Below are 24,292 nucleotides of genomic sequence, written 5' to 3'. Positions count from 1 at the left end.
GAAAATGGCTTGCATCTCAGGAGATGATGCAGTCTGTCACAGTCCTTTTTTCAAAGCCAAAGTTTTTACTTCTAGCTGTAATTTATCCCAAGATGGCGCCCTTAGCAGAAGGATCATATTTCATATGACTTTGGCTACTGAAGTTCCTGCCTGACAGGGCATGTAAGTTAGATCCTTGGCAAGAAATCCGTTAATGATAGACAGCCTTCTCTGGAATATAAACTAAAATAATCACTGGAAGGTAGTTCTATTTTAAAGATTAATTAAAACTTTGGCTATAAAAATACAGAAATCCTAACCAGACCTAGTGTGTTAATATTGCATAACCTTATGGTATTAGAATATATTAAAACATTAGTCAATTGCTTGAATATAAAAAAATAATTACTCAAAACCAGTGAAAAGTACACATAGTAAAGTTGCCTAAAGCAACCAATTATGATGCTGCCTTATTTTTTTCAATTAGCTTCTGAAACATGAAAACTGGGATGTGATTATTTACTGTAAATAAATTCCATTTGTTTGTAGTTTTAATAAATCTAGCTCCTTATGATTTAGTGGAAAACATATTGGGGAGTTTATTCAAAACTCGAGCAGGGGAACTTATTGTTTGTTACTGCCAATAGCTCATCTTTTACCTTGCCTTGTTCTAGATAACAAATCTTCCTTTAATATTTCTGTAAGCACTGTTTTACAAACTGTACGAATGTTATATATGAGAAGTGACCCTTGGAGTGGCAGAATGTTTTTGACAACACAGTCTCACCTTCTTTAACACAGTGACAAACACATGGTGTGCATTAAACACTTTTTGGTGACTCCCACCCTCATGCATCTCCCAAATCCTTTCTGCTTTGGAAGTAGTCTTCATATTTAATATATCACCCTTAGTTTCCAAGAATTCTAGAGTACATGAAATATTTGAATTTGAGAAAACTATAAAAAAAATTGGTGGTCATATATAACATTCAATTGATATCATTTAAAGTAAATGAAGATATGCTTTGAATTATATGTAGTAGAAATTAACTGTTCATTTAATGTAAAGCTATATTTTGAAAAGAAGCAAAATAATTACTAGATTTTTAAAATATTCATCACTTGAACCCATTACATAACAAATAGCTCTTGTTTGTTCTCTCTTAGAAATCTAAAATACCGACATACGAAAAAATGTGGGCCTTTATGAATAGCAGAAGCCAGTCGGTACTTGTCAAAAATAATGAAGAAGGTATCCAGCGAGTGCTCACCTCTGATTATGCCTTTTTAATGGAGTCAACAACCATTGAATTTGTCACGCAACGCAACTGTAACCTAACACAGATTGGAGGCCTTATAGATTCTAAAGGTTATGGAGTTGGAACTCCCATGGGTATGTTGCTTGTCAATTATTTTGTCTTTGTTCATTTATCTCAGTTTAAGTAAGAATAAAGTAAATGTCTTGCCAACAATTCAATTTAGCTTAAAACCCTGTTTATAATTGTAGCATGTTAATAGGAAAAATGCATTATAATTTGATTACAGAATTTAGAAGAAATATGAAAAGATGTTCTGAAAAAAAAAAACTAAAGATAGTTAAAATGAAATAAAGTAATATTTCTTTGAATTTATTAATACAGTTTTGGACAGAAAACAGCATTAACATTTTATTTTAAAATATTATTATTGTAACATTATGTGTTAAATGTTTAATTCGATTAATACTATATCAATTGCTGAGCTAGACAACAGTAAAGGCAGAGCGACCACAGCAATGCAAAAAAAAAATTAAACCTGTGTTGTTTGTGTGTGTCCAGGTCTAGAAACTTCCTGACAATTGGGTTTTTGTTTAGATTTACAGCTTCCAGACTTTTGTGTAGTATATATGGTACAACCCCTGTGGAAGAAAGAATGACAGGCACAATAATTACCCTATCAATTGTCCACAGGTGTTTGACATCCTGTGCGAGTTCAGTGTATTTATTTATTTTCTCAGTGTATGTATTTTGAATGTTGTGAGTATTTAGGATGCATATGTCTATGATGGATGTGATTTTGTTATGTTTGTCAATGAGTGTGATGTCTGGTCTGTTGTGGTGGATTGATTTGTCTGTGTATTATTATTATTATAGTGTGTTAAATGTTTAAGGCCTCATGCACACAGGCACGCACGTATTCCGTGTGGGAGATCCCACACTGAATTCTCCTGTGCCCGCCGCCGGCGACCCTGCATACCTGTCAGAAGTTGTCTTCTTTCTGTATGCGGATGTGCCGCTTCACTCCTGCATAATTGCGCAGTACAGATCTCTCCGCACCGTCGCCTAGGTGATGACGTGGATCCGTGACACTTCTGCAACGCTCATTGCGGAAATGCCACAGCATGGACGGCGTTCCTGCGTATCCGCTTTGAAAATAGAGCAGATGCGCTATGTGCAATTTTATTTCACATAGCGTGCAATTAAATTGGGTAATAGGCTGAACTAGATTGACATATGTCTTTTTTTCAGCCTTACATACTATGTTAATAAATTGTTGCTGGATGAACAGATAGAAGACGTTTTAAACTGTGATCTCTCTGCATTGTAGGAAATAGGGGAGGGGAATACTGACTCTTTAAAGGGGCTGCCCAGTGGTTACATAAAAAAAGTCCAAGGTTTAATTCTGACAAAGAACAGAAAAAAATCACTAATTGCTGACAAAAAAAATTAGCCTATACTCATTTCTTTCATCACTCTCTTCACTGCTCCTGTCCTTGCTGCTCTAGTCTCCACTTGCTTCCATATGGCACAGTCATATGCCATCTAAGTGTGTGACTATTGTGGACAATCTGTGGCCAAGGAACAGCTGGAGCAGTCATACACTATTATGGAATCTAACTGCGCAGCAGGAGCAAAAGAGATGACTATTAGGGATGAGTGAGTATACTCACTAAGGAACTACTCGCTCGAGTAATGTGCCTTAGCCGAGTATCTCCCCGCTTGTCCCTAAAGATTCGGGGGCCAGAGGGGAGGAACCGAGGGGAGATCTCTCTCTCCCTCTCTCCCGCCTGCTTTCCTCTGCTCCCCGCCGCAACTCCCCTGTCAGCTGAGGCGGCCCCTGAATCTTTAGGGACAAGCGGGGAGATACTCGGCTAAGGCACATTATTTGAGCGAGTAGTGCCTTAGCGAGTATACTCGCTCATCTCTAATGACTATAGTCTATTTTTTTTATTATATAATACAGTATATCCCCACTTTAGAAAAAAATGAACAGGTTTTTTGAAATGTGTTATGAATAGAGATGAGCGAACGTACTCGGTAAGGGCGATTTCGCAATCGAGCACCGCGATTTTCGAGTACTTCACTACTCGGGTGAAAAGTACTCGGGTGCGCTGTGGGTGAGCGGGGGGTTGCAGGGGGGAGTGGGGGTGAGAGGGAGAGAGAGAGGGCTCCCCCCTGTTCCCCGCTGCTACCCCCCCCCACTCCCCTCTGCAGCCCCCTGCCCCACCGCACAGCCGAGTACTTTTCACCCGATAGTGAAGTACTCGAAAATCGCAGTGCTCGATGGCAAAATCGCCCTTACCGAGTACGTTCGCTCATCTCTAATGATTATGTGTACATGTAGTCAAATATCCTTAATAGAGATGAGCGAGCACCAAAATGCTCGGGTGCTCGTTACTCGGGACGAAATTATCGCGATGCTCGAGGGTTCGTTTCGAGTAACGAACCCCATTGTAGTCAATGGGCGACCCGAGCATTTTTGTATATCGCCGATGCTCGCTAAGGTTTTCATTTGTGAAAATCTGGGCAATTCAAGAAAGTGATGGGAACGACACAGCAACGGATAGGGCAGGCGAGGGGCTACATGTTGGGCTGCATCTCAAGTTCCCAGGTCCCACTATTAAGCCACAATAGCGGCAAGAGTGGGCTCCCCCCCCTCCCAACAACTTTTACTTCTGAAAAGCCCTCATTAGCAATGCATACCTTAGCTAAGCACCACACTACCTCCAACAAAGCACAATCACTGCCTGCATGACATTCTGCTGCCACTTCTCCTGGGTTACATGCTGCCCAACCCCCCCCCCCCCGCACGACGCAGTGTCCACAGCGCACACCAAAGTGTCCCTGCGCAGCCTTCAGCTGCACTCATGCCACACCACCCTCATGTCTATTTATAAGTGCGTCTGCCATGAGGAGGAACCGCAGGCACACACTGCAGAGGGTTGGCACGGCTAGGCAGTGACCCTCTTTAAAAGGGGCGGGGCGATAGCCCATAATGCTGTACAGAGGCAATGAGAAATATAATCCTGTGCCACCGCCACCAGGAGCTGCACACGTGGGCATAGCAATGGGGAACCTATGTGCCACACACTATTCATTCTGTCAAGGTGTCTGCATGCCCCAGTCAGACCGCGGATTTTTATAAATAGTCACAGGCAGGTACAACTCCGCAATGGGAATTCCGTGTGCACCCACAACATGGGTGGGTGCCAGGAACCCACCGGCGGTACATAAATATATCCCATTGCATTGCCCATCACAGCTCAGGTAATGTCATGTTTAATGCAGGTGGGCTTTGGCCCACACTGCATGCCCCAGTCAGACTGGGGTTCTTTAGAAGTAGACACATGCAGTTACAACTCCCTGTGGACCCGCAGCATGGGTGGGTGCCAGGAAGCCACCACCGGTACATAAATATATCCCATTGCATTGCCCATCACAGCTGATGTAACGTCAGCTTTAATGCAGGTGGGCAAAAAATTAATTGGATTACACTGTAGGCGAGGGCCCCAAAAAATTGGTGTACCAACAGCACTAATGTACCTCAGAAAAATTGCCCATGCCCAACCAAGAGGGCAGGTGAAACCCATTAATCGCTTTGGTTAATGTGGCTTAATTGGTAACTAGGCCTGGAGGCAGCCCAGTTAAAATAAAAATTGGTTCAGGTGCAAGTTTCAACGCTTTAATGAGCATTGAAACATATAAAAATTGTTTACAAAAATTATATGACTGAGCATTGTGGGCCTAAGAAAAATTGCCCGTTCGGCGTGATTACGTGAGGTTTCAGGAGGAGGAGCAGGAGGAGGAGGATGAATAGAATACACAGATTGATGAAGCAAAAATGTCCCTGTTTTTGATGGTGATAGAGAACGATGCTTCCATTCGCGGGTGCAGCCTACGTATTGCTTAGGTATCGCTGCTGTCCGCTGGTGGAGAAGAGAAGTCTGGGGAAATCCAGGCTTTGTTCATCTTGATGAGTGTAAGCCTGTCGGCATTGTCGGTTGACAGGCGGGTACGCTTATCCGTGATGATTCCCCCAGCCGCACTAAACACCCTCTCTGACACGACGCTAGCCGCAGGACAAGCAAGCACTTCCAGGGCATACAGCGTGAGTTCAGGCCACGTGTCCAGCTTCGACACCCAGTAGTTGTAGGGGGCAGAGGCGTCACCGAGGACGGTCGTGCGATCGGCTACGTACTCCCTCACCATCCTTTTACAGTGCTCCCGCCAACTCAGCCTTGACTGTGGAGCGGTGACACAGTCTTGCTGGGGAGCCATAAAGCTGGCAAAGGCCTTGGAGAATGTTCCCCTGCCTGCGCTGTACATGCTGCCTGATCTCTGCGCCTCCCCTGCTACCTGGCCCTCGGAACTGCACCTTCTGCCACTAGCGCTGTCGGATGGGAATGTTACCATCAGTTTGTCCGCCAGGGTCCTGTGGTATAGCATCACTCTCGAACCCCTTTCCTCTTCGGGTATGACAGTGGAAAGGTTCTCCTTATACCGTGGGTCGAGCAGTGTGTACACCCAGTAATCCGTAGTGGCCAGAATGCGTGTAACGCGAGGGTCTCAAGAAAGGCATCCTAACATGAAGTCAGCCATGTGTGCCAGGGTACCTGTACGCAACACATGGCTGTCCTCACTAGGAAGATCACTTTCAGGATCCTCCTCCTCCTCCTCCGGCCATACATGCTGAAAGGATGACAGGCAAGCAGCATGGGTACCCTCAGCAGTGGGCCAAGCTGTCTCTTCCCCCTCCTCCTCATGCTCCTCCCCCTCCTCCTCAACGTGCTGAGATATAGACATGAGGGTGCACTGACTATCCAGCGACATACTGTCTTCCCCCGCCTCCGTTTCCAAGCGCAAAGCGTCTGCCTTTATGCTTTGCAGGGAACTTCTCAAGAGGCATAGCAGAGGAATGGTGACGCTAATGATTGCAGCATCCCCGCTCACCATCTGGGTAGACTCCTCAAAGTTTCCAAGGACCTGGCAGATGGCTGCCAACCAGGCCCACTCTTCTGTAAAGAATTGAGGAGGCTGACTCCCACTACGCCGCCCATGTTGGAGTTGGTATTCCACTATAGCTCTACGCTGCTCATAGAGTCTGGCCAACATGTGGAGCGAAGAGTTTCACCGTGTGGGCACGTCGCACAGCAGTCGGTGCACTGGCAGATTAAACCGATGTTGCAGGGTCCGCGGGGTGGCAGCGTCCATGTTGGACTTGCGGAAATGTGCGCTGACCCGGCGCACCTTTCCGAGCAGGTATGACAAGTGTGGGTAGCTTTTCAGAAAGCGCTGAACCACCAAATTAAAGACATGGGCCAGGCATGGCACGTGCGTGAGGCTGCCGAGCTGCAGAGCCGCCACCAGGTTACGGCCGTTGTCACACACGACCATGCCCGGTTGGAGGCTCAGCGGCGAAAGCCAGCGGTCGGTCTGCTCTGTCAGACCCTGCAGCAGTTCGTGGGCCGTGTGCCTCTTCTCTCCTAAGCTGAGTGGTTTCAGCACGGCCTGCTGACGCTTGCCCACCGCTGTGCTGCCACGCCGCGCGACACCGACTGCTGGCGACGTGCTGCTGCTGCTGACACATCTTGATTGCGAGACAGAGGTTGCGTTGGAGGAGGAGGGTGGTTTAGTGGAGGAAGCATACACCGCCACAGATACCAGCACCGAGCTGGGGCCCACCATTCTGGGGGTGGGTAGGACGTGAGCGGTCCCAGCCTCCACTAAATTCACCCAATGTGCCGTCAGGGAGATATAGTGGCCCTGCCCACCTGTGCTTGTCCACGTGTCCGTTGTTAAGTCGACCTTGGCAGTAACCGCATTGGTGAGGGCGCATACAATGTTGCGGGAGACGTGGTCGTGCAGGGCTGGGACGGCACATCGGGAAAAGTAGTGGCGACTGGGAACCGAGTAGCGCGGGGCCGCCGCCGCCATCATGCTTTTGAAAGCCTCCGTTTCCACAAGCCTATACGGCAGCATCTCCAGGCTGATCAATTTGGCTATGTGCACGTTTAACGCTTGAGCGTGCGGGTGCGTGGCGGCGTACTTGCGCTTGCGCTCAAACAGTTGCGCTAGCGACGTCTGGACGCTGCGCTGAGAGACATTGCTGGATGGGGCCGAGGACAGCGGAGGTGAGGGTGTGGGTGCAGGCCGGTAGGCACTCGTGCCTGTGTCCTCAGAGGGGGGTTGGATCTCAGTGGCAGGTTGGGGCACAGGGGGAGAGGCAGTGGTGCAAACCGGAGGCGGTGAACGGCCTTCGTCCCACCTTGTGGGGTGCTTGGCCATCATATGCCTGCGCATGCTGGTGGTGGTGGCTCCCCAGCTGATCTTGGCGCGACAAAGGTTGCACACCACTGTTCGTCGGTCGTCAGGCGTCTCTGTGAAAAACTGCCACACCTTAGAGCACCTTGGCCTCTGCAGGGTGGCATGGCGCGAGGGGGCGCTTTGGGAAACAGTTGGTGGATTATTCGGTCTGGCCCTGCCTCTACCCCTGGCCACCGCACTGGCTCGTCCTGTGCCCACACCCTGACTTGGGCCTCCGCGTCCTCGCCCGCGTCCACGTCCTCTAGGCCTACCCCTACCCCTCAGCATGCTGTATTACCAGTAGTGCAGAAACAGAACGCTGTAATTAAATGTGCCGCTTATTGGCCTGTGGTTGGAGGCTGACTTCGCTTACGGAACGCACAGCAGAGGCAGGAAAGAATTTTGCGCAAGCCTGCTGTAACATTTAGCTGGCTGCGTATGAATTAGGACAACTACCCCCAGCAGAGACCCAGTACACTTGTGGACAGGAATACAGCGGTGATGTAAGAGGCAACACAGAGGCAGGAAAGAATTTTACGCAAGCCTGCTGTAACACTTAGCTGGCTGCGTATGAATTAGGACAACTACCCCCAGCAGAGACCCAGTACACTTGTGGACAGGAATACAGCGGTGATGTAAGAGGCAACACAGAGGCAGGAAAGAATTTTGTGCAAGCCTGCTGTAACACTTAGCTGGCTGCGTATGAATTAGGACAACTACCTCCAGCAGAGACCCAGTACACTGAGGACGGTCACAGGCAGCCCAAATAGATTTTTTTTCCCAAATGTTTTTGGAAAGGCCCACTGCCCATATACACTAAATATGTCTTCTGTCCCTGCCTCACCACTACTGGCCCTGGACAATGTAAAATTACTGCAGGACGCAATGCTCTGCACGGTCGATATACAAAAAAAAAAAAGTGCAACTTTGCAAAAAGCAGCCTCCACACTACTGCACACGGTTAGATGTGGCCCTAAGAAGGACCGTTGGGGTTCTTGAAGCCTAAAATAACTCCTAACGCTCTCCCTATAGCAGCTCCGGCACCAGCAGCACTGTCCCTGATCTCTGTCAGAATGCATCTGTGGCAAGCCGCGGGAGGGGCCGATTTATATACTCGGGTGACACCTGATCTCGCCAGCCACTCACTGCAGGGGGGTGGTATAGGGCTTGAAGTTGCAGGGGGAAGTTGTAATGCCTTCCCTGTCTTTCTATTGGGCAGAAAAGCGCGCTAACGTCTCAGAGATGAAAGTGAAAGTAACTCAAACATCGCGTGGTACTCGTCTCGAGTAACGAGCATCTCGAACACGCTAATACTCGAACGAGTATCAAGCTCGGTCAAGTACGTTCGCTCATCTCTAATCCTTAACTTCAGCTGATGTCATGTACAAAACCCAGGCACTAGTTAAATTCATTATCAGTAATACAGCTGCTGACATATGCATACACACCAAGCCACAAGGGCTCCTGTGTTGTGTAGATGATGTCAGTGACAGTTCAACATTTTAAACATGCAGACCTATGAACATTGTATGAATTGATGGAATTGAGCATCTTTTTAGTGGAAAGGCCATGAGTGTGACTTGTAGCACAACCTTTTGATCACTTTTTAGATTTTCTTTTTAATGGAGATGGGGTAAGCAAAAAAGTGAAGTTCTGGTGTTGTTTCTTTTTTTCCTATAGCATTTACCATGCAGGATAAATAATACTTTATTTTAATAGATCTGATTTTTATGTATGTGGCTATACCAAATATATTTTTTGTTTGTTTCCTATTTTAAAAATAGAACAGTAAAACTGTTACTTATTTGTGTTTTTTGATCACTTATAGAATATACTGCAAGGCTTCAGCATTGCAATATATTGTATTCTGACAGGTGTATTAAGCTTTGCCACAGAAAAGGCTTAATATGCAAGCAGCTATTTCATCACAGACAATCTCATCACCGGTGAGCTATTCGAGTGACAGAGGGAGCTCCCTCCCTTTGTCAGGCCATTCAAATGCCGCTGTCAGAATTGACAACGGCATCAAAATGGTTAACAGCCACAATCAGAGTTATATCAATTCTTTTAAGAAAAGTTGAGTCTTTTTTCTATCACCCATCCATAAAAGCCATGCTTGTTTAGTGTTTTGTCATTAGGAACATAAATACTGAATATGCTTTCATGAGCCTATAGGTCACATAAGGTACAGATGCTCTTAGCTTTTATCTTTTTCTGAGTATTAAACAACCTGATATTGAACTGAATGTCCTTGTGATACGCACTCCTGACAAAATTGGCAACTGTCTTGTGATGTGTAATTGTAAACAGTTTTTCTCACTGTGGATTTCAAATTGTTTAGAGATGGCCTTATATGCTTTCCAAGATTGATGAGCAGAAACAATTGCTGCTTTGAGGTTATGGCTAGGGAGTTCTTCACCCCAGCCCTGTCATTCTTTCTTGGAAGATGCAAATTCATATCTAAGTGCTGTAGATGACCAAGCTTCCAAACCTTGTTATTTTAGAATACAGTCCCACGTAGCAGTTGACACACAGCTAACGCGGGTTGTGGAAGTGATTTGGCTGCCAACCCTACCAGTGAAATATATCCATGTCACTTGCTAATGAATGAATTGTTCATGAGCTGTAAGTTGTTAATATCCACAGTTTGCATAAAACTGTGCAGCGACCAATACATGAGATATTAATCTTTATTAAGATAGCACTAACATATTTCACAGCGCTTACAAGACAGGGGGAACAGAAACAAAACCATGGTTACATTTAGTAATCAATTGATGGAAAAAGTAGTGGTGAGGGGCCTGCTTTAACACGCTTACATACTACAAATAATAGTGTGATAAAGAGGGTAAAAATCCTTATATAGATGGCAACACACCCTCAAGATAATAACCTTATAGAAGTGGTGACACATCATATAGATAACCTAGTTTGGTGCATGTGATTATTTGTTTATTATTCTCTTATTATATTTCAAAATAGGAAGGGTGTACTTAATATTTCCTACCAGGTTTCTGAATGTTGGTTTATCTTTTGGCCAATGTCTCCATATTGAAATTTATAGTGTTTGTTGTTGGTAGAGATTTTTTATTTGTTTATAGAAAATAAGAACGACATTAGTTATTTAAGTCCTAAGAAATGAAAAGATAGAATTGATAATGTACTCTCTTTATTTTCCATGACTGAATAACAATCTAGGATTAGGGTGTGGTCAAACACACTCCAGCGTTAATAATTAACATCAAAATCTTTATTTGGTTCTCAATAGGAATCATGGTTACTTTAGATGTAGGGAAACTTTGGTGATCAGATTAACTCACTGTGAAATGGAACTTTTCCATTGGTATTTAATACTATCATATCATTTAATCATTACTATGACTAAATGACATATGTTGCTCAGTACAGTTATGTCTCTCATGAATTCATTACATTAATTTCAAAGCATTATCCCTATTCAGACTTTTTATTCTGCCACTTGTGGAAAGCATTCATCAAAGCTAAGCCAATTCTTTCATAGAAGCTCTTCAGTGCAATTGGAGAAATTCTGTCATTTCATCAAAGGAACAAAAAAGACTCTATTTGATTGAGATCATAGTGATTTACATGGATATACTCACACAGAACCTCAGAGTGAGGTAATCAGGCTGAGAAGCTGTATTATGTTTAAAAAAAATGTTTATAAAAAAAGACTAAAAATGCTATGTACTGTAGATGTTGATTTAATGCTTTCAGAGAATATGCCGAATATGTGAGAAATAAATTATATAACTATGTCTTCTAGATATTAACTGAAGATGTACTATTAAAAAAAGGAAAATTTTAAGGGTATGCAACTCAACCATTCACCAGTTTTAAACATTCAAAAGATGTATTGCTTCATTAGTATTTTCCTACTGAACAATCCTGTAACAATGAAGCATAATTTTCAATGTTTCCTAAAGATAAACAAAATTGTTTCCCGATATCTAGGCTTGATCTAGAGAAACAGAAGATAAGAGCCCAACTAAATAAATTATAAAATGTCTAAAATCACTTAGCATCACTACAAGTCTATAATGTGTAGTGATGTGTCCAGCAAGACTACAGAGACAGATGAGCATTTGTCCATATTTATCTGTATTTATCTCTGTAGTTGAAGACAGATTTTCCCTAGCAACATTCCTTATCTACAGAGATGCATAGTAATAGTTGTATCTTTTAAAAATGCATTTTTCTCTTAAAAGCACCTTGAATAGGTTAATTATACTACTGAAAACAGTCAGAAAATTGCTTGCTCTTTATGTTAGGAAAAAAGGAAATAAATGATAGATACACATTAACTTTTGCCTGTGATTGGACACTAAAGGAAAATAAGCTAATACATTAATGGCCATTTGAGTCTCCTCACTTAGTTTATAGTATATAGTTGCTCTCCCTAAGGAGAAAAAAAAGATAGCGTTTCTGACCCCCGTCCCAGGCCTCTCACTAGCAAAGCCAGATTCCTACTGGCTGATTTTTGGTCTTGGTTTCATACCTCTAAAAAGGATTACTATAAATTAAATAAAAGCTCCATTACAATGTTAGTTTATGTAACATGGAATCTTTTCAAAATCATAAGAAATCTAGCAATGCTACCAGCTAAACCAATTCATAAACTACTGAAACCATCGAACATGGAATCAGTCAGGGGAGGAATCCAAACTTACGGTTCTGATGTCGACATATAAAGACAGCAGTTGTGCTCCTTCAGCCAATGATCCAAAATGCCTCACTACATGGTGACCCATGGAAATACCTTCTTAGCCACAAAGACACTAACCATCCAAAGGTTCTGCACATAGAATCAAAGAATTGTACACTTTAATTCACTAAATCAGCCTAGAAAAATGTCTGTGTAGCCTCTGTTAAAAAATGCTATTGAAGAAGAATTAACCACCTCCCATGGCAACCAGTTCCACTCATTGATCACCCTCACTATCAGAAAGTTTTTTCTAATAACTAATCTGTGTCTCCTCCCTTTCAGTTTCATCCAATTGCTTCTAGTTTTTCCTTGTGCAAATGAGAATAGAGTTGTTCCCTCTGCACTGTTACAGCCCTTCAGATATTTGTAGATGGCTATTAAGACTCCTCTCAGTCTTCTTTCTGGCAAGCTATACATTCCCAGATCCTTTAATCGTTCCTCATAGGGCATCAAATGGACAGTTTTCTTCCTTCTTTCAATATGGACATGAGAATGTAGATTAAATAGCAGTCTTTAAATTCCTGAAAAGAGGATCAGACATCACACATGGTTCTGACCACAATTAGATATGCATTAGCAGAAAACCTTTAATGTACACCTCAACTACTAATAGTTGGCAGTAGAGATAGATAAGAGAATCTTCAAAGATCTACAAGTGCTCCCCTGCACCCAATTAGGCAGGCTTAGCTCTCCATGAAAAGATATTTGATAAACTAGAACAGTCGCTGCAAAATCTAGAAAATAATAGGGGTAATCTATCCACAAATTCCCAAAGACCTTGAAGGAATATAAGTAGTTGTGGTGTATCATTTTAAAAATAGATCCTACCACAACAACTTACAAATACTGGATTCCATCCCATGACATAAACTGGTACAACTTTGTAAAAAAGATCCTCTCAAAGCCTTTGGACTTTCCAATCCCTATAAATTATAAACAGTTCTTGTTTAGTCCCTGACAGGCTGCAAGGCACAGCAAATGACAGACAACAACCCAAGCCCAGGCAGGTTATACTAGCTGTACTTTACTAATAAAGTAGCCTATTTATATACATTCAAAATGTGCAATACCGGGGGGCGTGGTATGGATGGTGGAGAGAACGAAAACAACTGAGTGAGCTCCACAAAGAAACTGTTGGCAGAAGCAACAGAAAACAGCTGATCCAGAGTAATTAAGAACAGTAGCAGCCAATGCTCAGTGGGTGATGCCAAGAAGAAAGTCAGTGAAAACCGGTCTGAGGAGTGTGACAGACTTCTTCCCTGCACAGGATGCTGGAAGTGAGGCGGAGATGCAGGCTGTGGCAGTGAAGCAGACAGAGATGGTGGGGGCCAATGGAACTCCACACAATGAGCTGGGAGAGCAGATTTTCCCTGATCCCTTGCCTTGTGAGCAGGCAAAAGGTAGAAAACAAAGAGTAGGGGGAGAGCACAGAAACAAAGATAGTTCCCATCAGTGTGCCACATCCAATACGGTGCCTGAGGAAAGGCAGGGAAACAGAAGGGATTCCTCTTATGATGGTTTGTAGGTACAAAGGCCAAGAATGGAGGTGATATTTCATGTCCTTGTCTCTATGCCAGATGAGGAAATGTAGGAAATTGAGAAAGTTGGAGATCCAATCCTGGGCATCAGATGCTCAGGTAAAGCAGCTTCAGAAAGTTTTATTAGAGAAATGATGCTAGCATTGAGTCTCTGCAAAAAGACTTGGCCTCCATGCACACAGATATTAACTCTTCCATTGCTGAAATAGGGGACAGAGTGAACCATCTAGAAAACAAAATGGGCAAAAAAAACCTAGCTTGCATAACGAGCTGATAGATGAGCAATACAAACTCAAAGAAGAGCTTGAAGCAATCAAAAATAAGATGTCAGATCTTGAGGATCGCAACTGGCACAATAATATAAAGGTTAAAGGAATAGTGGAAGCAGTACAACCAGGAGCACTAAGAGAATATGTCCAGGGATTTAGCAAGGTTCTACTTCCTGGCACCATATGTGGAGAAGAAACAGTGAACAGAGTGCATTTATTACCATGGCCTAGAATGCTGGCAGAAAATATCCCTAGACATGTGATACTGTGTATCCATTTCTATCATATAAAAGACCAATTGATATATGCAGCGAGAAAACTCCAAGCTCTCCCACCTCCATATGAGAACATCACGCTTTTCTCCAATTTGTTCCAAGCAAACATGATGACCAGAAGAGAATTCTCACAGATAACAACCACTTTACACAGCAACAAGATACTATACAAATGGGGATTCTCTATCAAACTGATATGTATGAAAGATGGGGCCAAAGTTATTACCTCAAATCAGAGGAGGGACAGAAACTCCTACAAAGCTAGGGCAAATGCTAAACTCAGTTGCTGAAGAGGAAGAAGCAATGAAAGTCTCCTCCACACAGCATAATATTATGGGCATCGCTTACCAAAGCTTGTAGTTTCTAAGCTCCAGTGCATGAGGACACGATCCAAAATGGCTGAACTTTATTCCATCAAAGAGCTCCTTCTTATAGCGAGAAGCAATTGTACTCATCAGAGAAGAAAACGTGATGCTCGAGTTAGTTCTCAAACTCGATTCCAGTGAATTTCAAGCTTTCCACATTGAATTATAGACACAGGCACTGGTGTTACAATACTTACCTAATGAAAATGCCTAGATAACAACAAAGGATTAATTAATCCCTCCAAGAGTATTTCTTACATAATGCACCCCAGAAATGAATCCTTTTATAGTATGGAATGCACATATATCCGTAATAAGGAGTTCTATGGTACAACAGGGCTCAATATACAAAAAAGCAAAAAGATAACCTCTCTTTTGCCCTTGACAAAATAACTAGAAAATAAGGGAGATGGAATAAATGCCACCTATTGAAAGGCAGCATTTCTTCGAGTCAAAGTCAGACTTTTTATACAAGCCTTGTTACAATGACCAGGGATTAAAAGCAAAGCCAGACTCCATGTACATACAGCTGTTTAAGGGTTTTTGCCCTTCATCAGTGTATAGTAGGAATCTGGCTTTGCTAGTGAGAGGCCTGGGATGGGGATCAGAAATGCTATCCCACCCACTGGATTCTCTTAGAGAGGTAACTAGATTATTTTAGATGCATTTGGAAGGGTGTCATACTACAAGGGAAACTCTAATAAATCCCAAATTTGGTCAATTAACACCCCCTAAACAATTTAAAGAGATCATCAAACAAGAGTTTCACTCAATGTGGAATAACTCACAGAAAACGAAGCTAGATACACAATATATACTACAGGAAAAACTCAATCGCCATTTAACCTTGTAGCATGCAGCAAGCCAGATTGAAATATAGAGGAGCAAAAATGTTTTGACACAAACTGATAAATGCGGATGTTAGTATTTTAGACCCAAAACATGTAAGCTGGCATGCCACGGGAAGGCCACTGCGCGTATACCAGAACCTATGCTATCTCAAAATTAACTACATAAAGTCACAGAGGTAAGAAAAAAAAAATCACCTCTGTGATTTTATATATGGTTAATTGTGAGATAGCATAGGTTCTGGCGTACGCGCGGTGGCTTTGCACAATGATACTCCCTATCCCTTTAAAGTCATAACACTTCTACAAAAACAAATCCTGTCTTTTATCTGGAATGCTAAAGAACCAAGAGTTGCTGCCTCTAATTTGTATGCACCAAGGGGCAGAGGAGGCATGGGAGTGTTAGCATACTATATTGCCAACCACACTAAACAAATAAGATACTGGAACACTCACCCAGAGGATGTTAGTTAGCTAAACTTAGAACAATAGCTTGTTTGGGGTTAACCTCTACAAGCTTTACTTCTTGCGTTTTCTTGTGACCCATCCCTCACTCTGCCAGAGCATCCTTCAATAAAGGCCCCGATGATAGCTCTGATCCAGATAGTGAAAACCTCTAAAGAATCTTTCCCAAGCGAAGGGGCACCTCCACTGATTGTTGGAAATTGTCATTAGCGACTTGTCGAACAAAGGAAGAAGGGAATTAACTACATCCTAGATTAATATCAGAGGAGAAGATTAAAACATTTGAAAACCTGAGAAAGGAATACAAGGCTCCATGCCCAAATGTGCTTAAATATCTTAGAAATAAAAGCTTTGTCAATAGTCATGCAACCTATGATATTTCTTTACCAAAGAACTCCTCTGCTTATTGCAAAATAATGGAGATAAAGACTTAACTATTCACTTCTAGACCACCCTGACTTTCAACAAAGCATCTCCAAATACCTATGGTATAGGAGTTTGTAGAGTCCAACACTTAAGAAAATCTGAATTTTCCACTGATTTGGGAAACTCACAAAGCTTAAATCAGTAGTGTCTAGCTTAGTGCAAAAATATCTCCCTTTCTGGAAAACTCAAAAATATTCTGAAAATCAGAGCCACAAAACACCATATATACTACAGACATAGACCAACAAGAGACAAGACCAACATCATGGGTCATTTCAAACAAGACAATAACCTCCATGGACTAACAAGCAATTTCTGTTCTCATATAATCATTATTATTAGAAGAATGAACATCAGTTGTTAACAACCTTCCTCTGGCCAAAAGTCCAGGTTCTGATGGTCTTCTTTAATATAAGACAAAAGATCTGAAAACATTTTACTGCCCCAAAATGTCTGCATAATGTTCCACCTAATAAGCAGGATTTGAACAAATCTCAGGGAATATATAATCACACATGTTATTGAATAATAGAATGGGAAGATAACATATCCATATAACAAAACTAAAAAAAAAATAATAAAACAACATAAAAAATATATAACCTGAATGAATCCTGGCAAATTTTTGAGAAACAAATTAAGGTAGCAGGTCTATTATTCACAGCTAATACAAAAAAAAAAAATTACACATAAAGATATTGTATTGTGGTATTATTGGGAAAATTATGTAAGTAAAGCTTCCATCCAGAATGTTCTGTGAGTCTTTTGACTACTGTGAATGTTTGAAGTAGAATGGTTACAACGTCTTCTCCATCTTCTTCTGTGCTGTCAATGTGCCGGGTGGCACATGCACAGTACAGGGGACGCCGCGCCATCACTATGGCGATGACGGGGCCTCTTGTGCTGCGAATGTGCTGGCCGACACATGCACAGTTGAGAGGACGCCGTACTGTCGCCATAGCAATGACATGGCTCCTGCGGTCATTCCACAATGATGATTGTGGAATGGCCGCAGCACAGATGGCTTCCATTGAATTCAATGGAAGCCGGCCATTCATATCCCGCGGCAAATCACAGCATGCTGAGATTTCTTTCCCACAAGCGGAAAATCACAATTGATTTCCCTTCTTGGGCAGGAAATCATGTTTTTCCATAGCATGCTATGGGCTGGAGGCAGAATCCGGCTCTGGATTTTGCAATGCAAATCTGCCTGTGTGCAGGAGGCCTAAGCGAGAAATTTCCTCCATACCAACGTAACATTAAAGATGAAATAGTAAGGATTTAACTTCATTCCAGAAAAGAATAAATACATAACAACTCTGGAATAGGTGTAAAGTATTGCCTATCTCTGAATTTCAGCAGTAGAAGAGGATAGTTGTGTTAGGATAAATCAGGGAAAGTCTATGTGGCATAAAATAACATCTGTATGAGTTTACCTGTGGATTCTAGGTAAACCAAGCAATGGGAGTATTTGTTAGCTGTCAACCAAATGATCTGTAACCAAAAATACTGATCAAAAGAAAAACCTAAATATTTTCCCCATTTATCCACACATGGCAGCAAATCAAACAGATGTTTATCAGAAAGAGCCTTGTAAATTCTTGACAAACCTATATACCAGCATGAAGGATTAAAGTAATATAGCCCAAATGGAGTCTTAGCAGGCAAAGCAGTGTTTTTACAAGATTGTATGAAATGTCAGAATTGAAAAAACGTATTAAAAAATCTCCTTTGGGGATTCAAAATATAGTTATAATATTGGAGAAGAGTTTAGGTGATTTTGATCCATTATCAGACTCATAATAAAGATAATGACCTTATACCAGTTTGCAAAATACAGATCTGGAATGAAATATTGAATGTGAAAAGAGGGTTAAGAGTTCTCAATAATAGTTTTTTACACATTACTATTGCTTTCTAGAAGGATAGCCCAGCTTGAATAGATGAGCAAGGGGATTTTGAGCGACCTAATATAGAGGATATATAATTGCAGGTGCAAAGGAGTAAGCTCCGGCAAATATTATTCTATTAACACATAACCTGAGGAACCTGATTCCTGTGTAGCCAGCAGCAAACTTGATCAAGATCAAGCATAGCAGCGTGGCAGCTGCTGTAAACATTAGGAAGACTAAGCCCTCCTTTTAAAACCGGAGCATATGGTTGGGCAGCAGCTACACTTGGCCTTGAGGATTTGCATACGTATTTGAATATGTTAAGTAAAGCGAGTGACTTATGGAGATAATTGTTGTGATTCACAACCATGGCCACCATCTTGCTTCACCTGTCCCTGCTCACCACCATAGACCACATCTCCTCCTGTCTATGGCAGACACTGTGTGCACTGGTTTCTTGTCAGGCCCTATCTCTTCCCTGAAGGACATGCACGCACATTCGCAATCTTAAAGGCCGCTATATGGAATTTTAGAATCTTTTAACATCTTTGTGGTGTTTTTGAATTCTCTTCGCTTTGCAGGCATTGCTGCAGATAATTTGTCAAAGTCGGAAATGTTTTTAAATCTCTCTGGTAAAGCAGGATTTTTTCTGACCACAGACAAGAGTTTCTCTTTCACATGCTAAAGGTTATACAAGCAAGCACATCTCTTGGTACGCCAACCCTTAATCTTTTGGATTGAGAAATATGGTGAGCCCTGACTATAAAAAGTTCAGTCTGTGGAAGACTGGCAAAAAAATTAACAAGAAACTCCAGGAATTTGTTTGATTTAATCGTGTTTAAGATAATGCTAAAGCGGATTTTGTTACTGTGAGAATAATCTTCCAGGTCAATTACTTTAGCCCAGAGTGCTGCAATTTACTCATCATTGTCAAGGGTATTATCTACTAACTCATAAGCTTTTGAAAATTCAGCCATTTTTTGTTAAAGATGTGCTGTACAGTTTCCAATTTCTGCAATATATTTTTGCAACAGTAAAAGCACTGACTGGACATTTGCTTGGATGGAGATTCTTTGCTGATACAACTGTGTTTTTAGTGTGGCTTTAGTAATGGGTTAGTTAAAGGGAATCTATCAGCTACTTTGAGCCCTATCAATTAAGCTTAAAGTTTCAAAGCAGCTGACTCACCAAGTCCTGGGATGTAAGTTTATAATTACATTCCCCACTGTTTTTGCACTATAAGTGACTGCTGCAGTGCATTGAGTGCCGTGCTAAGTAGTCCTTTCATTCTAAGTTTAGAATGAGACACACCACTCAAAGTGCTGGAACCAAGAAAATAGTGGGGAAGGTAAGTATAAAACTTGCATCACCAGACTTAGCTTAGCTTATAGGTCTCAAGGTAGCTGTCTGAGCCTATTTATCATTATTAGAAAGCAAAGAGGAGTCTCCATTGAAACTATGAGGCTGGGTTCCTGGTGCACAAATTCATGCTGTAACTCTGCTGGCTGCTGTATACATGTTGCCTCATGGCAATGTAAAGGACAAAAGGAGGAGAATGAGTGATGTAGTGAGCTTGTGAAGTATGCAACACACTACTTCAAAAAACTTCAGAAGAGTCATGAGACACAATACAGTCAGGTATCACTTGTCAGGCAGGGGCAGAAATAGAGTGTGAGGAGCATATAGATGATGGAGAAGAGTAGGATGACTCACTCATAACTTGTTGAGGTCTGCCAGCACCATTTTGGAAAAAGATAATCACAGGGAAATACTCTGTGAATATTGTAACATTATGCATCATTTTTGGTTTGGCAACTTGCCAGAGATCAGCAAGTATTTGTCCACAAAAAGTAGGCATTTTAGCCACTTGTGCACTGATTTGAGCTGCCAAAACTGACCTGAAGTGACAGAGCTGCGGAGAACTGCGACCTACTCCATTTACTGCCGAACATGCCTCAAGTTTTGCATTCTCAAAGTATCCAGAGTCTGCAACAGAGAAACATTAACATGGAATGTAATTTATTAATTGGATTTCTTACTTTTTTTTTGTTTAAAGAACACTTCTGGAGTACAGATATGAAGACAAAGACATACAGGGAGATTTATCAACGTTATGACTTTTTGAGCAGTACGCAACTTTGTGTCATTTTCCCAAAAAGGGTGTATGGCTTGTCAGGGCTGGCCACCCCAACCAGACACATTTATTTATAATTTACATCAGAAACTGGTGTAAATTACACCAGAAATCTACTCCAGCTGCTAGCTGGCATGGATTTCTATGTAGGTGCATAGAGCATTTGAGATATGGCATGTGCCTCTTGATATATTCGGTACATTGTGCGCCACCGGGAATAATATTAAGACCAGCATATGGAACATTGAAAATGAACTATGTCTGAAAGGTTGCACGGAAGTCTTAATTTAATTGTTATCCAAATGTTTGCAATGTGAAAGTCTTCTAATTTCTAAGGAAGATTTTGTGTTTCTCTTTATTTTTTGTAGTAATTAGAGATGAGCGAACGTGCTCGGCCACGCCCCTTTTTCGCCCGAATACCGCGATTTTCGAGTAGGGAAGTACTCGAAAATCGCGGTATTCGGGCGAAAAAGGGGCGGGGCCGAGCACGTTCGCTCATCTCTAGTAGTAATCTTATCACGAGTAAGACCACACATGGTTCACAGTGTACAGCTTTGGGCATAAGTGCACAATCAAACCACATTTTATTAGTAATCAAAGAAGAAATCCAAGTTTTTTCAAAAGGGTTTACTATTTCTTGTAACTGTAGAGCTAATAATTGGCTAAATACAATCAGAACAACCATATTTTCATACTTTGGAAAATCCCAGTTAAATACAAACTATATTGTAGTACATAGTTTTTTTATGTATTTGTTACACATAAAGGGCTTTATGGTCCTTGTGTTTACTATTACAATATTGTTTCTATATTGTTACGCCAACTTGTCATTATTTCAAGGGGAACAATTTTCCACTTCTTTTACCCCATTATACATAGGATGGGATTTAGACATTCTAACATACATATTTCAAGCCTGATCCTTACCTATTGCGTAAGATATTGTTACAGCATTTGCATATGGGGCTTTAGGAAACATGCACATTATAGTATTTTTTTGTATTCACAGGATTTTGCCCTCTTTTTTAGAGCTATAAACTATTCTGCCCTCTACTAACAATAATATTCTTTAGTAAATGTAAATATCAATAAACTTAAAAAAATGACTGATCTCCCATTAGTTTAATCTAGCCCTTCCAGGAAATAAAAATTCTATTTGTTACAAATGGGTTAACATTCATAGTCACAGTTTAAATCAGCTTCCCTGTGTACTATAGCAGATGGAAATGCAAAATTTCTTATGCAGCCTGCAGGTGTTTTGAGCTGTGTCTCTGGTCACAAAAAAAGAAAAAGAAAACAATTTGTGCTTTGTACTGTGAAATTAAACTTCACACCATTGTCACTCTAGATGGTTGTATTAAACACTCAATATTTATAACTACCATGAACACTCATGACTAGAAGACTTTGACAACTAATATTACTATCCCCACTAATAAATAATTATATTATAATAAAGTTTAGGCCTATAATAAAAAAAGTATATCTACACGATTTATTATTAACATTCTTATTTTGGACCAAAATGTTTGAAAATGATGTACATGTACTGTATGTTCTGTATTTTTATATAGCTTTTAGTAACATTAGATAGAAACATTAGGACTGCATGTAGAACTAATTTTCTGGCAAAAGGAAGGACATCTGTGCAAACAGGAGGGACACCTCTACAGAAACAGATGGATCCCGTTATAAGTGAATGAGGCCCATCGGGTTCTATTTGTGTCTGTCGTGTGGTGGATCTGGAACTTGAACTTTGCCCAAGCAAATGTGTACAGAACAGCCATTTTTAAATTAATTTCCCTTTAACTACCTATACTTATCACTGAATAATTGCATTAAAATATTACACAAGTTTCATGTACATACAACATATTAGATGATTGGAATGGACTACAACTGTGAACTGAGCCTAAGGTCAGCTTCAAACAGCCAATTGTAAAATGTCTATAATAAAGATCCTTAAAGGGGTGGTCTCGCGAAACCAAGTGGGGTTATACACTTCCGTATGGCCATATTAATGCACTTTGTAATATACATCGTGCATTAAATATGAGCCATACAGAAGTTATTCCACTTACCTGCTCCGTTGCTAGCGTCCTCGTCTCCATGGTTCCGTCTAAATTCGCTGGCAGCTTGCTTTTTTAGACGCGCTTGCGCAGTCCGGTCTTCTCCATTCAGCACGAGCCGCTTCAGTGTGCTCCCCGCTACAGCTCTTCTGCGCATGCGCAGACGAGCTGTCACTGCTCGGGAGCGCGCTGAAGCGGCCATTCTGCACCATCCTCTGTTAGAGGAAGGTGCAGAAACTGGAGCTGCCCAGCGGAGAAGACCAGCCCAGCCCAGCAGCCCCGAGAAGCCTCCCAGGTAAGTGATGGGTCGGGGGGGGCTGCCGCTGCGCCGGGGGGGGCTGCCGCTGCGCCGGGCTGCGCCGGGGGGGGCTGCCGCTGCGCCGGGCTGCGCCGGGGGGGCTGTCGCTAGGCCGGGGGGGCTGCCGCTGCGATGGGGGGTGCTGTCGCTAGGCCGGGGGGGCTGTCGCTAGGCCGGGGGGGGCTGTCGCTAGGCCGGGGGGGGCTGTCGCTAGGCCGGGGGAGCTAGCGCTAGGCCGGGGGGGGCTGTCGCTGCGATGGGGGGGGCTGTCGCTAGGCCGGGGGAGCTAGCGCTAGGCCGGGGGGGCTGTCGCTGCGCCGGGGGAGCTGTCGCTAGGCCGGGGGGGCTGTCGCTAGGCCGGGGGGGGGGCTGTCGCTAGGCCGGGGGGGGGGCTGTCGCTAGGCCGGGGGGGGCTGTCGCTAGGCCGGGGGAGCTAGCGCTAGGCCGGGGGGGGCTGTCGCTGCGATGGGGGGGGCTGTCGCTAGGCCGGGGGAGCTGTCGCTAGGCCGGGGGGGGCTGTCGCTAGGCCGGGGGGGGCTGTCGCTAGGCCGGGGGGGGCTGTCGCTAGGCCGGGGGAGCTAGCGCTAGGCCGGGGGGGGCTGTCGCTAGGCCGGGGGAGCTAGCGCTAGGCCGGGGGGGCTGTCGCTGCGATGGGGGGGGCTGTCGCTAGGCCGGGGGAGCTGTCGCTAGGCCGGGGGGGGCTGTCGCTAGGCCGGGGGGGGCTGTCGCTAGGCCGGGGGGGGCTGTCGCTAGGCCGGGGGAGCTAGCGCTAGGCCGGGGGGGGCTGTCGCTAGGCCGGGGGAGCTAGCGCTAGGCCGGGGGGGCTGTCGCTGCGATGGGGGGGGCTGTCGCTAGGCCGGGGGGGCTGTCGCTGCGCCGGGGGAGCTAGCGCTAGGCCGGGGGGGCTGTCGCTGCGCCGGGGGAGCTAGCGCTAGGCCGGGGGGGCTGTCGCTGCGATGGGGGGGGGCTGTCGCTAGGCCGGGGGGGCTGTCGCTGCGCCGGGGGAGCTAGCGCTAGGCCGGGGGGGCTGTCGCTGCGCCGGGGGAGCTAGCGCTAGGCCGGGGGGGCTGTCGCTGCGATGGGGGGGGCTGTCGCTAGGCCGGGGGGGCTGTCGCTGCGCCGGGGGAACTAGCGCTGGGGAGCCGGGGGCTAGCGCCGGTTACCTGCTGTCTGGTCGGCGGCTGCGGGGCGTCTGGTCGGCGGCTGCGATGCGTCCGGTTGCCATGGAGACACAGCTGGCGGCGTCTCGGGAGCGCGCACGTCGGGCTGCAGCGAGCGACTGGGAAAGAGCCGGCGGCCATCTTGAGGAAACTTTTATAACTTGCTGAAACGCTGGAACGGTAAGTACGAACCAGCTAGAAATGTAATTTACAGGGGGGCTTAGTAATGTGTGTTTAATGGGGGGGACTGGGCAAAAAAAAAAATTAACTGCTTCCTCGAGACATCTCC

At 43.8% G+C, this 24,292-nt stretch overlaps 1 protein-coding gene across 1 annotated transcript in view; it reads left to right on the top strand.

Moving 5' to 3' along the window:
- GRIK2 (glutamate ionotropic receptor kainate type subunit 2) overlaps positions 1 to 24,292 on the top strand; it is an 843,071-nt gene that overhangs the window by 759,806 nt on the left and 58,973 nt on the right. Inside the window, exon 14 of the mRNA XM_066608100.1 lies at positions 1,147 to 1,372. Coding sequence (XP_066464197.1) covers positions 1,147 to 1,372 — 226 coding nt within the window. The remainder of the gene's footprint in view (positions 1 to 1,146; positions 1,373 to 24,292) is intronic.

This window comes from Eleutherodactylus coqui, chromosome 1 (assembly GCF_035609145.1).
Source record: "Eleutherodactylus coqui strain aEleCoq1 chromosome 1, aEleCoq1.hap1, whole genome shotgun sequence".
In the NCBI taxonomy this organism is placed as follows: Eukaryota; Metazoa; Chordata; class Amphibia; order Anura; family Eleutherodactylidae; genus Eleutherodactylus; species Eleutherodactylus coqui.
This window is presented reverse-complemented; position numbering and strand designations above follow the sequence as displayed.